Source organism: Macaca thibetana, chromosome 13, assembly GCF_024542745.1.
Source record: "Macaca thibetana thibetana isolate TM-01 chromosome 13, ASM2454274v1, whole genome shotgun sequence".
NCBI classification, from domain to species: domain Eukaryota; kingdom Metazoa; phylum Chordata; class Mammalia; order Primates; family Cercopithecidae; genus Macaca; species Macaca thibetana.
In genome coordinates, this window is record NC_065590.1 from 6,572,962 (window position 1) to 6,586,692 (window position 13,731).

The following is a 13,731-nucleotide window of genomic DNA, read 5'->3' on the forward strand; positions in this document are numbered from 1 at the left end:
TGGAGGCAGTCTGTCTACACCTGCATGCAGGTGCAGCCCTGCCATCCACACCTGCAGGCACACACAGCCCTGCTGTCTACACCTGCTGTCTCCACGTCCATCCAGTGAAAGATCTGGGCTATAAACAGCTGCCCACTGTGGACAAGCCCAGGGATCTCCCTGGTAGGGGCTGGCCAAGGCGTGGCTACAGTGGCTTTTCTTTTTTTCTTTTTTCTCCTTCACATTTTAGTTTTTTTAAATTATTTTATTTTTTTAAAAACGATTTTTCCATAGGTTATTGGGGTACTGGTGGTGGTTGGTTACATGAGTAAATTCTTTAGCAGTGGTTTGTGAGATTTCGGTGCACCCATCACCCGAGCAGTATACACTGCACCCTATTTGTAGTCTTTTATCCCTTGTCCCCTTCTACCCTTCCCCCCAAGTCCCTAAAGTCCATTGGAGCATTGTTAGGCCTTTGTGTCCTCATAGCTGAGCTCACACATATCAGTGAGAACATACAATATTTAGTTTTCTGGTCCTGAGTTACACCTAGAATAATAGTCTCCAACCTCGTCCAGATCACTGTGAATGCCTTTAATTCATTCTTTTTAATGACTGAGTAGTATTCCATTGTGTATATGTACCACAGTTTCTTTATCCACTTGTTGATTGATGGGCATTTGGGTTGGATCCACTACAGGGTTTTTTTGTTTGTTTGTTTTTAAGCTTCTCTGACTTTCCCTGGTATGTGACAAGTAGGCTTTCAGGAGAAAATCAAAAGTATAGCTTCCCAATAGGAAACCAAATATTTCACTTGAGTTCAGAACTTAACATATTCAGAGCTCTGGTGTGTGGGAGGTAGGTGGGAAAAAAAAAGTAGTTAATACAAACTATTTGTTACTGATATGCCAGCCAGATGCACCTCTTGTGGTAGACTTAGTGTCTTCAGTTTTGATGATCAAAAGGCCCAGGTACACTAGATCTGCCTTCTAAACAGGAGTGTAGACTAGTAACACTCATATTTCGAAAAGTACCTGCTTTGTAGACTCGCTTTGTGCCTTCCATTGGCACTGTTGGGATATGTCTAAAAAAAAAAACTGTCATCCAGTTACTGATCCTATTATAATGTGAGAACACCTTCCTTCAGATTTTAATGTGGATTTGCCAACATCCTTGGTCTGACATTTTCCATAAATGTCAAATGCCAGCGTTAGTCAGCCTTGCTTAATATTATATAGAAAAGAGATGTGACGGCTTTTATTTACACAAATATTTTAAATGTTATTACTTTTCTTTCTCTGATTCTTCCTTGCAAGTTTATTTACCCTGCATTCCTCTTCAGTGGAAATGTGTCTAACTGGTTGTTAGAATCCGTTTTAAATGGGGCAGTAATATGGGAGAAAATGAGGAAATCAAATCCCAAAGCCTGCTCCTTAAGTCTGGAACATCTTAGTTGGGTGAAGGCCATGAATGGGAATGAGAATGTGAAGAGAGGAGACACAGAGCCATTTCTTTGGAGAGAGAAATTGCTTCCCTGTAAGAGTCCACCCAACCTGACGGACCTTGTTGTCCACCCAACCTCCAGCCTTGTTGGAGATGTTCTGGGTCACAGTCTAACTCCTGCCCAGATAAATCGCCGTCTCAGGAATACCTTTGGTGGAGCTTTTCTGAACAATCTTAAACTTCAAACTTGAATAAATGCTTCCCCACACTCCTGTCATCCCCTCAAAATAAAAGTAAGTGCTGTTTTTCTAAGAAGTAAGGTGACAGGCCTGGCAAACAAACGTTTTTACTCATATGACATAGTGAGGCATAATTAATCTTTATCCTGAAAGAGGGCTTTCAGATGTGCAAAGTGACAAGATTATTTATTTCTCTGAACCGAGTGTGGTGGTGGTGCCTGCAGTCCCAGCTACTCAGGAGGCTGATACAGGGGGATTGCTTGAGTCCAGGAGTTAGAGGCTGCAGTGAGCTATGACCACACCACTGTACTCCAGCCTGGCAGAGGGAGACCCTGTCTCTAAACAAAACAAAACAAAACAAAAAAACATACTGTCTCTGGTCTGGAATTAGGTTTTGTCACAGTGGAAAGGCAGACCAAGTTTCCATAAGCTTTATTCTCCTTTTTCAAAATATGTGTCTCGTTACTATCTACTATTTACTCAGTACTAAGGGATTTAATTTCTTTGCAAATATTTCCTTTCATTGAAAACCATCCTATCCCCCAAATGGTTACTTTGCTCAGAACTAACTAGCAGTGAGTGGCCAAAAAATATTGTATTGTTTTTTTCGCTAAGTTTTATAATTTTTTTTTTTTCTGAGACTTTTGTTTTCTTTACATTTTTGTGTATGGAAAGACAAACCTAATGTGCTTGACCTAGGCTAAGAGTCTGTCCTGGAAAGAATTTTTACTTCCTAGAAGTAAAGGGCTGATGGGCAGGGGAAGGCGGTTGGCTTGACTGGACTCTCAAAGAAGAAGTTGTCCTCAATACAAATGAGCTTGAGCCTGGATTCACCTTCTGTTCTTGGCAAAACGTTTTGTCATGGGACTATGGGGTGACTGGTGCCACCTCGTGGAAAGTTCCAGAAAGACACTGGGAGATGCATTGGAGGTCATCATTCCCTTACTCCTCTGAAATCTCAGGACTAGAAGACACCACAGCGAGTTTATTCTTCTGCCTCTTGACCTGTCCTGAGATAGTCCAGACACATGAGAATCTCTGATGCTTTAGAAGATTTTAGAGAGTAACATTTGCTAACCATTAGCAGGAGCTCGTGCCAAAGTTTAATAATAATAATAACAAAATTAGCCAATGCTTACTAGGTGTTTGTCATGTTCCGGGCACTGTTTTCAGTGCTTTTCCTCTGTTCAGTCCTCATGACTGCTTTCTGAGGTAGACACTTGCATCCTGTCTGTTTTACCAATGAAGAAACTGAGACAGAACAGTGCGAACATTGCTCAGGGTTATTCATTAAAGTGTAAAGTGTGAATCTTTGAGGCAGGATTTGAACCAGGACAGTCAGAATCCAAGGGTGTGCCCTCAATCACATCCTACTTCCTGAAACTCAATTCTTGTGAATAAATATTTCCTTGGCATTAGATAAAACTCTCCTTTTCAGATTAAACCCCTAATTACTTGTAGAAATAGATAAACCCCCATGATCATTCTCTGTTAATAATTGCTTCACAGTAGAGTACAGAGCACTGGGTATGCAGGATGTTTAATGATAAAAATTATATGACAATCTAAGAAAGTCATAAGTGTTTGAGAAACTCAATCAGAATTTTATATATATAGTTGACTAAATCAAACTATGAGTCCAGAAAATGAAAGGGAAGAGGCAATTAATGTATTTGGAAAGTAGAATGCTGAAGTGTGTGCAGCAATGAGCGTTTGGAAATCAGAAAGGTGTAATCATGATATAACAGCAGGAAGAATTAAGGCTGTCTCAGAAAATTGAAGAAAAAATGGAAAACAAGTCTGAGAAAATGAAGAATGGGGATAAAGAATGTGCACGATTATGCATTCGTTGTTCTATAATCTGAAGCATGATTTTATGAGAAAACAATAGCATACTAATGTAAAGAAGAGCAAACTAGTTTTTCAAAAACACAAGTTTAAATCATTTAAAATAACTTCCAGCTTTTCTCAGAAAGACTGTCTAACTATTTTAATGGATGCAATAATATTTATGAGACTACTTTGAAAGTGCATTACAATACTATGACAAATATTACTCTTTAGCGAATGCAGAAGTGGCAAATTTCCCTTTTCCCAGAATGTAATATGGTGAAAGTTAAGAGTGTATGTTGGACTCTGGAATGCACCTGTGATCCCCGATCACGCTGCGCTAATCCTCGTATTTTGTCCTTTAGCAAGACACAGAGACTTTACAGAAGTAGAGAAAGCCCTCAGACACTGCGATTTTTAAGGTTTCTCATTGTCAAAGTTAATACATGTGAGAACAAGTTTGCAAATATTGTAGCATTTTAAGTGTTTATGTTTAATATAGTAAGGCTCTATGCTTTTACAATTCATCCATAAATGAATTGTAACATTCATCCACAAATGAATTGTAACCCTATATATAACATGATTTGTAGACATCATGCAAAGGCTAATTCGGAGTCTTTTATGAATGCAGGGCTAAAGTCAAATCATCCTAATGGACCCCAATGGCATTCATAGCATGAGGGAGCATTGAGATTCCATCCTAAGAGGTTAATCAGCTGCCTGTTCTCCCACAGCCAGCTTAAGAGTCTAGCTCTTTCTCCTTGGTTGTAATTTTTGACCCCCTAAATTAAAGCCTAGAGATGCTCCTTAAATATTGCAGGGGGAAGCCTCTTTCCAAAGGAGTTCCAGAAAGAATGCTGTAAGGGTGGGTTGTGTTCTAGGTGGCTGAACAATGAAAGCCGAATGAGCCATTCAGCTTTCCAAGCTCCTAGAATAACTGAGCGCTGTGGAATAATTGTTAAAAATTTTGCTGAGGAATTAATGTTTGAGGAAGACAGTTAAGTCAGTGTTTTATTAAGAACCGTGTTCTCAGCTGGATTTAGCAGAGCTGCTTGGGGGTGGGGAAAAGGGAGGAAGCTTCAGCAGGTGCACTTTAGGTGCCTGCCGTAGCACCGACAAGTTCCAGTGCCATTTTATCAGTTTGGCCTAAGACCGTGCTCCATACACAAATTTCATTACCATATTTTTCTAAAATCATTTGTCTAAGGAAATGTTTTCCATCCTTTCAAAGCTTCATGTATGAGTTAGAACATCTCAGAACAGTATATTCCCCATAGTTTAATTCGTAACAGTCAGAACAACAGAAATGTTAATCAGTGGATAAACAGATAAACAAATTGTGGTATACTCATACGATGGGGTAATGCTCAGCAATAAAAAGGAATGAACTGTGAACACATCTTAAGAGCATGCATGCATTCTCAGGCATTATGTTGAGTAAAAACATTCCCAAACAAAAGACCGTATACTGTTATGATTCCATTTATAATGACGTTCTAAGGGCAAAACTAAGCTATAGTGATAGATGCTTTGGGTAGGAGAGTGAAGAGGCATAAAGAACCTCTTTGAGTGATGCATACATTCTATTTTTAATTGGTTGTGGCTACATTGATGTTTCCATTTGTCAAAACCCATCAAATCATACACTTGAAATCCGTACATTTTACTCGATGTAAAGTATATGTCAATGAAAAGAATGAGAAAGAGGAACCATAAACCTGGAGTGTTTTTACCCATTAGGAAAACCTTCAGACTATGGTAGTTTAATATCGTATCTTCAAACATTAGGTATGGGCTGATTTAAGAAATGTTTGTATGAAGATGGTTTATGTATTTTCTGCAAGAGCCTTTGGCAGGGGTATTGTCAGTCATGGTATTCAGTGTCCCTGTGCAGATCTGCAGAAGGCATTTCCAGTATCTCCCTTGATGCATTGCTATGTTTCTTCTTCAAAAATGATAGTAAATGCACAGTTTATCAAATTTCTTTTTTGTTCTTTCTTCTGGACACATCTGCTCTAAATTCACCGTTTCATGAATGCTGCTATCCTTAGTACACTTACCCAGGCCCCAGATTTTTTCTTTGATTCTATACTTAGCACAAGCGTGCCCTGCTGCCTTCCAGGCAGCTCCACCTAGAAAAGTAACCTAGTCCCCCAGTGCTTCCTGGAAACATTTTCCCTGTTGCAGAATGGGTTTGGGAATGTTTTCAGACTAACGTGTGAGACTCCCGCTCTCAGGGTTCAGTCTGAGTTATTCCACAGGCTTCGACGTTTGACCTTGGTGGACAAATAAGTGGCTGGAAACCTCCTTTCCATCCCCTGTTGAAAATAGCCACAATGAGAAAGCCGATGCTGTCATCCCTTACATTTTATGATGCTTACTTTCTAATTCTAGGTAGATGCCATGCTACATATCGCCCTACCTTTAGAGTGTGTGCAGCCTTTATGTAGAAAAAGGACGATTTTGCTTTCTGATTCGAGTTTACTTTTCACCTCAACTTCATAATGAATGTGCAGTTCTATGGCTTTTCTTATGCCCGTAGAAAACTGAAATGAGTTGCCACTGCATTTGCGTGGAAGCATGACTAAAAGAGGCCAGTGAATTATTTTGAATTTATGATTCTTCCCCAGGTAACCTATAACTGCTCGTGATTCCAGTTGTGAAAGCCCATTTAAAGGCAGTCGAGTTACATCTAATCAGTGAAAGATCACGTCTGTCATTTTTAAGTAACTCCAAAACACTCTCTTAAAAAAAAAAATACATGTAAGAGTATATGTACTTCTATACAATAATAAAGCAGTTTGATAATTTGCCCAACTTTTTTAGGAAAAAAGTTTTCATTTCTGGTGCTAAACTTTTTTCTTCTATGGACGTGTTTTTAAATCTGGTTCTTATACTATAGTGAGAAGATCTTTAGAATATGCCTCCATTTTTCATTCTTGTGTTTGTGAAACAGTGAGGATATACAATTTTATGTCTCAGTTTTTGACTTGGTCTTGGGGAAATCTGTTTTGTTTCCATACTGTGATTGTTTCCATATTGTTGTCATCAGCAATTGTATTCCCAATGGCCATTTGTCACTAAATTTTACATGCCCTTTGTTTCAGAAAGAGAAAACATGCTTTCCGAATTGAATTCATGACATTTAAAGGGCGAAGTGTTTAATTTTTTAAGAGAACCCATGCAAAACGATAAGTTTCCATCATTGTTTCACATACTGCCAATAACAAGAGATTCAACATGGTCTTGGTGTGACTCAATCATCTGTCTGCAGTTTCATTGTGGTCACACATCTTCGTGGATTTGGGGCTGTGTTTTGATTCTGCCTCCAGTGAAATATTGTATACATTTTCTGGACTTCAAAAAAATAGATATTATAAAATTCAATTGGAAATAAATTTGTGCTTTCCAAATGTATGACCAAATTTAAATGTAATTTTATTTCAAAACAATTTAGTACCTGTATATTGCAGTGTTTTCTATTCTTGCTAAAGTCACTGTGGCAAGTAGGTTTGTAACTCATTGTTATTCAAGCCAGTTATTGTTTATGTTTTTAAAAGTCCTAAGATATCAAAATATAGATGTTGTAAATCCTTTTACCTAAAGACTCCATTCATGTTTTTTTTAACTATTCTATTAATGCCTTCTGTAGCCAAAAAAATCCAATTCTGAATCATGCTTTGTATTTAGTTGTTTCTTGAGTCTCCATTAAACCAGAGGAAGTCCCATTTTTGTGCCTCATAACCTTGACACTTTTGAAAAAAGTACAGGCCTGTGATTTTGTAGAAAGGTCTTGAATTTGAGTTTGATTTTTTTCTTTAATGATTGAATCCAGGCTCTGTATTTTTGGCTCTAAGATTATAGCATTGATGCTGTGTGATTCTCACTGCATCCCATCAGGTGACGTGTGGCATCAATTTGTCATATCACTGGTGATGTTAACTTTGATTACTTGAATAAGGCAATATTTGCTGGGTTTCTGCAGTATGAGGTTACTGTTTTCTCCTTCAAAATTAATAAGCATTTTATTGGAAGAGATTTTGAACTTACGTAAATATACTCTGTTTCATTCAATTTTATCCACTAGTTTTAGCATTCATTTTTGTTTCTTCTCTGAATTATTTTTAAGTGATTGTCAAATGGCGATTTCTAATTCTGCCATCCCTCTACAGTTATAAGTTAGTTTTCTGTTGTAAGGAAAAGCTTCCCTTCTTCCTATTCATTTATTCGCTCATTTATTTATATCACTGTGAGTTGCTATTTTATTAAATCAGAAAAATGTGCCACTATCATTATTCATTTGGTGATCAGATTGTTTCAGTTTAAGTTATGGGAGGCCCCAGCTAGCTGGCTTCCAAACACCCCTGTCATTCTTTGAACACATCTTCACTTTCTGGGGTAACAAGATTTTCCAGGTTCATCTTGTATTTTACGCCTCAGCCTGGATTCAGCAATTTCTTTGAGAAGCCCTGTTTCATGGAGTTTAGGAGTCAAGATCTGGACACCTGGTATGTTCTGTGCGACTGGATGTTGGTGCTGCCAGATGCTCTCAAGAAACAGAGCCACGAAATATATCTAGGTATATACACACATGTGTATTTTAAAACATGCACACACACATTTACTTCTATATTTATTTCTGTATTATCTATCAATGAAAAACCATGAAGTCACACTGATATATGCAATTCTAATCAAATTCTAAGCACTGTAGGGCTTATTTTAGCTTTCCTCCTTTTCAGATTTGTAACTCTGTTTCTAGGCAGTGAAATACATGGCTCCTGTTGGCCTTAATCCAATCACTTATTTGATCAGTCTACCTGAGTACGGTATCTTTCTGTTTCCTCTCTTGGCCACATGTCTCATGCAGGCCACCATGATTAATTCTTGCTTCCATATCCACTAAACCATTGGCCTTTGGTGTAAATTCCTTCTCATTGTCTGTCTGTCTGTCTGTCTCTCTCTCTCTGTCTACATACATACACCCCCCCCCCCCCCACACACACAGGCTTACCCCATGGGTGAGATATAATCATAAACTAATCTGATACAAATTAAATGGACAGTATCTTCAATTAGTGAACAAGTTAAAGACTATAGCGATAAAAATGACTATTCTTCCTTCTTTTAAGATGGAATTCCTCTTCAAATAATGACAATATTTAAATATAAGTTAATTCTTTCTTATTAAAAGTCATCTACCTGATTACCTGCAATATGTTTTCCTAATACTGAAAATTCATTGGTGGGTTTTTCAATTTTTGAAAAGATAAATTTAAAGCTACTGGTTTTCACAAAGGCAATTTCCTTTTTCCATTAAAATATCTGAAAGCACAAGAGATTCACATGATGCAAGGAAGATAAAAACCCTATCAACAAATAATACAAAGTTTTGCAAGGTGTTTGCATAAGGCAAATGATATTATGCAAATGCCTAAGCCAAACCTTTACATCAGCAGAGAACACTGTGTATGTATTTGCTGGAAAATGTATTGAAATGCACAGAGTTGCTAGACAACACATGGAATTGCCATATTGTTGTCAAAATCTGAGGTACGGCGTTGTAAGGAGTTTGCTTGCAGGCTATGGCTTTACTATTTCTCTGTGATTAGTTGTTTCTCAGTGCCTACATTGCTCTACTCTGTGAGCCAATATTTGCATTTACATTACAGACCACGGTGTGAAGGATGTTTCTTATTAGTGAAGCATCTATTTGATTCTTCATTGCTCTGTAGCTTGTATCATGATTACAAGGAAGTTGAAGCTCCACTACTGATACACCACAACGTATTTATGAGCCCTTCTTCTTTTGTGTTTACTTTTCAAGATTCTTTATGAAATCGATGGCCCAGGAGAGAGAGGGCATCCTAAATGCTGTAGGACCACAATTAATGTGAGAAATGTAATTGATGACTGGGCTCTTAAAAGCTACTCTCTGCTGATATGCCTCAGTCTCTGCTCCTAGTCCCAGACTTGCATTTAGCTTTCAGACATTCTAGCGATTAGACCATGGAGATTTTATATACCTAACAGTTCAACTCATTAATTCAACGAGTGTAATAGATCCTTGGCATGTTTGGATTGAAATTTTGGACAGATAGCAAGTGCTCTCAAGTAGATTTTGCTTTAGGACAAATTTGAATCCGTCAGGCTGTGTGTGCGGTTTGTGTGTGGAGCCTGTTGCTTACTGGTGAGTCTGCCCAGCGGACCCTGGAGCCTGCTGCTCAGCGTAGTGGCATTGTTTGCTTCTGGTAATTACGGTAACAGTTACATGGGAAAGGACATGCTTAGTGGTATTCTCAAGTTTCAGAATTCACAGAGCTTTTCTGTCACTTGTTAAGGTCAGTGGTCCAAAACTGTAACACTTCATCTAATTCCAACAGTGTTTGGAACCAGTGGATTATAGTTACATTGTAATTGTTGCTAAATTGGGATGTTGCCTTCTAGTTAGTGGTTAGGGATTTGTTCTTTCCCTCCCTCCCTTCCTCCCTGCCTCCCTCCCTCCCTCCCTTCCTTCCTCCCTCCCTTCCTTCTTTCCTTCCTTCCTTCCTTCTCTCTCTTTCTTTTTTTTTATTTAATATGGCTGTTGATCTCTAATCTATGATTTTATATTCCAAAGAATCTTTTATCATCAATCTTCCTCCCTCATTTATTCAAGATAATGTTTTCTTTATGCTGTAATCAATCTTTAGAGTGTGTGTGTGTGTGTTTGTATATGTGTGAGTGTGTGTGTATATATATATTCTGAAGAATCACGTATATTATGTTTGTTCAGTATTTTCATCTCCGCTCTTGTCTGGTGCTTACTTTGGTTTCTATTTTTATAACCGTATTTAATTCCAGCATTAGTTAGCTGGGTTGTCATAGTGTAACAAGAGTCAGAAAGACCTGGGCTGAGAATCAGCTCTGAAAACCACTGTCTGTGTCTCTGTATATCTAAAAGCAGGTGAAAAGAGCACCTATTTCAGTGGTTTATTCTATGTATTGAAAGAAATAACATAGTATAGTGCTCATCCCAAACCAGTTGTACAGTTAAAAAAAAAAAGTTAGAATATAAATTCTAGAAGTGCTAAGATTTTCACTAATGTTCACAAGCACTTACTACAGTCCCTGGCACACAGGAAGCACTCAATAAATACCTCAGTGGTTGCTGTTCTTAGGCTACTATAGCCCTCCCCTCAATGCTCTGAAGATGAAAGATAAAAGAAATATCTATAAAGTACATAATAAAAGACCTGACATAGAGTATTTGATTTTGCTAGAAATATATTTGCAGGAGCTTGCCATTCTGGTCAGTGATTGGTTTAGATAGTGTTCTTGAGAAAACATCATCAGAAAGGCTAACAGTCTTTTGTTTCATCCTTCTCAGGCATCCTATTTTCATTGGTGGTGATGCTGTATGTCATCTGGGTCCAGGCAGTGGCTGACATGGAAAGCTACCGAAACATGAAAATGAAGGACTGCCTGGATTTCACCCCTTCTGTTCTGTATGGCTGGTCATTTTTCCTGGCCCCAGCTGGGATATTTTTTTCTTTGCTGGCTGGATTACTATTTCTAGTTGTTGGACGGCATATTCAGATACATCACTAAATCAACCATTGCCACAAGTATTTTCTTGAGAGATTTTAAAACAGGGAATACTTTTTTTCCATTTTGTTTCGTTGATCCCAGCATAAAATTAGTAGATATAACCTTTTAGTTGCTATTCGAATTAATCATTTTACTAAGATTTTCTTCAATAAGAAGGTCCTAGAATCTCTCCAGATACCAACAAGCCTCCATCTTGTTTAAGTGCTGTCAAGGACCTAGGTCTTTAAGGAATAGGTAAACAGGTCTCCCTTTCATTGAACATGTTAGAGTTCATGCAGGTTGCAAAGGCCTGATAATAGCTTAATACCGTGACATGGGGAAAATCTAGATAGATTTGGCTTAAAGCCTCCTTGGCATTCACTTCTGCTAATTAAAAAAAAAAAAAATCCTTGAAGAATAATTAAGAATGGGCAAGGTTGTCAGAGAATTTATTTCATTTCTTCTCCACACACATAACATCCACATACACATTCACTGGTTCTTGTGAGCAAATGAATTTAAAAATAGACAGCAGTTGTTCTCATTAGTGGGAGCCATGTACTCACCAGTTAAAATGGGCCACAACAAACAAGACTGAGAGCATGTACTTATCTTACTTTTTCACCAACAGTGGTTTTTGTTTTATTCACTTAATTGTGCATGCTTACATAAACTTTAAACTACATTTAAAACTAACTAGTCTGCATACCAAATTATATATAATCCAGATTGATTTTTTATGAACTTAAAGTGAGTTAATTGTGTAATGTAATATTGTTTAAAATACATAAAAACCAAGCATGTCAGCTTGGTCCATAATTCTATTTGATATTTTAAAATTCTCATTTAAAAATTATATTGCTAACGTTCAGCATGTGAAAATTTATTGATAAAATGTGATTTTAATATTCTTTAGCTATAAACTTTCAAGATACTTCCCTATGAGGGTTATAATAGCCCTGCTTTATTAAAGACCATAAAATATTAACTTTCCCCAAGATGTTATGGGTTCCAGTTCTTCTGATCATTTGATTTCTTTAATTCCTGTCCCTCAATTTCTTCATCTTTACAATAGGTGTATTAACATTTACAGATCGACTGTTTCCTTTCACCTCCTAGGAGAAACTTTACGTGGGGAAAGATAATTCTGTATTATTCAGTAGCATAGACATTTTGTATATCAAAGATGTTCATTTGGCACTAATGTTGATTGAAATCAGATCCATCTGAGATGCCTAGCTTGTATTTGCATTCTGGAAGCTTCCATCGCAGGGGAGCCCGGCAGGGTATGCGAGCTTTGTTGGAGGTGCGGTGTTTCATTCTGCAGCTGTTGTGAGGACAGACAGGCATGGCCTACAGGCAAAAAAAGTCACCACCTAGAAGATGCTCTGGGATAGAGGAACTGCCCCTTTTTAGCAGCTCTTCCAGTGCCGTGGGAGAGGTGATCCCAGTCTTCTCTGTACATCTTGTGCTTTTCCATTAAGACTTGTTCCAGTGGGAAGGAGCTTTGGAAAAATTGCAAAGGTCTGAATCGTGAGGGCATTTTCATGACAGGACTTGCCAATAATAATAATAATAATAATAATAAAGCTCCAGGGGTCTAACTGGTTTCTCAAGTCATTTCAATACTATCATAAACGTTTTTGTGGTACTTTCCTTTGTCTTTCACTGTTTCGTTTTTATATTGCTTCATTTGCTTCTTTGCTTTTGGCTTGGTTATTAGAAAAAATAATTATGAGGTCTGTTCTGCACGTCGACTGTGATGTTAAGTTATGGCATGCCATTAAGTTTTCCAGACGATGCTGGATGTATCTGATTAGTTCATGTCATCTGTAAATACAATTCTTTTTTGTAGTACTTTGGAATGGAGCCTTTTTCTGGTGTACTGTATGCCATTTAAGTTTCACAAACAAGCTGCTTTCGGCAAAGGCTTGAATATTTATAAATTTCAGATGGTTATCCTCACTTTATAGTACACTTATGTGGCTACCATATATTTTTCATATGACAATTGGCTGAATAGCTGATGTGTATGACACTTTTACACAGATTTGCACTTTGGAAGTATTTTATAGTTGTAATGCATCAATCAAATAAATTTCAAGCACATTTCTTGATCAATTTACCGGTAACCCTCTGAAGGAACGAACGTGAGTTGTGATTGCTATGTCAATGAGTGAAATATACTTTAAAATGGCAGAGATATATAGTACATTATTGTAGCAACCTTATATCTGATTTGAGATACTGTGTTGCCAAACGTCCATGTTACGTTTATTTCTCTATTGGTTGTATTTATTAATTTTTAGAAGCCTTTAAACTGTGTTAGAATCTTTTTGAAAAGTGTTGATTTTGCATCATAAAGTTTCACTTTGACAAATAGGATATCTTTTCAGTCACGCTTTTAGAAAGAGTAAATAAAAAGGGCAGTGAGTTATGCTCTTGGACTTGGTGAAAGCTATCATCTCTCCATATTGTATTTGTTCAACTGGTGTAATTCACTCGGGTGGATGATTGCATATACATTGGAACTGGCTGGAGAGACTGTACAGAGAAGTTTAATGATTGTGTATAATTTGAGGGTTGTTGGTAGGGCTTTCTAAAAAAGCAATATCAAGTGTGTTGTTAGTGTTCCTTTGGTCATTTTTATTACTAATCTATAAATATA

The 13,731-nt window shown here is 37.5% G+C and overlaps 1 protein-coding gene across 2 annotated transcripts in view; it reads left to right on the plus strand.

The window, feature by feature from the left end:
* Positions 1 to 13,524, plus strand: part of TMEM182 (transmembrane protein 182) — an 82,336-nt gene extending 68,812 nt beyond the window's left edge. For both annotated transcript variants that reach the window (XM_050754262.1, XM_050754261.1), the window contains exon 5: positions 10,864 to 13,524. In XM_050754262.1, the coding sequence (XP_050610219.1) occupies positions 10,864 to 11,084 (221 nt within the window). In that variant the 3' untranslated portion in view covers positions 11,085 to 13,524. The remainder of the gene's footprint in view (positions 1 to 10,863) is intronic.
* Positions 13,525 to 13,731: the final 207 nt, after the last annotated feature.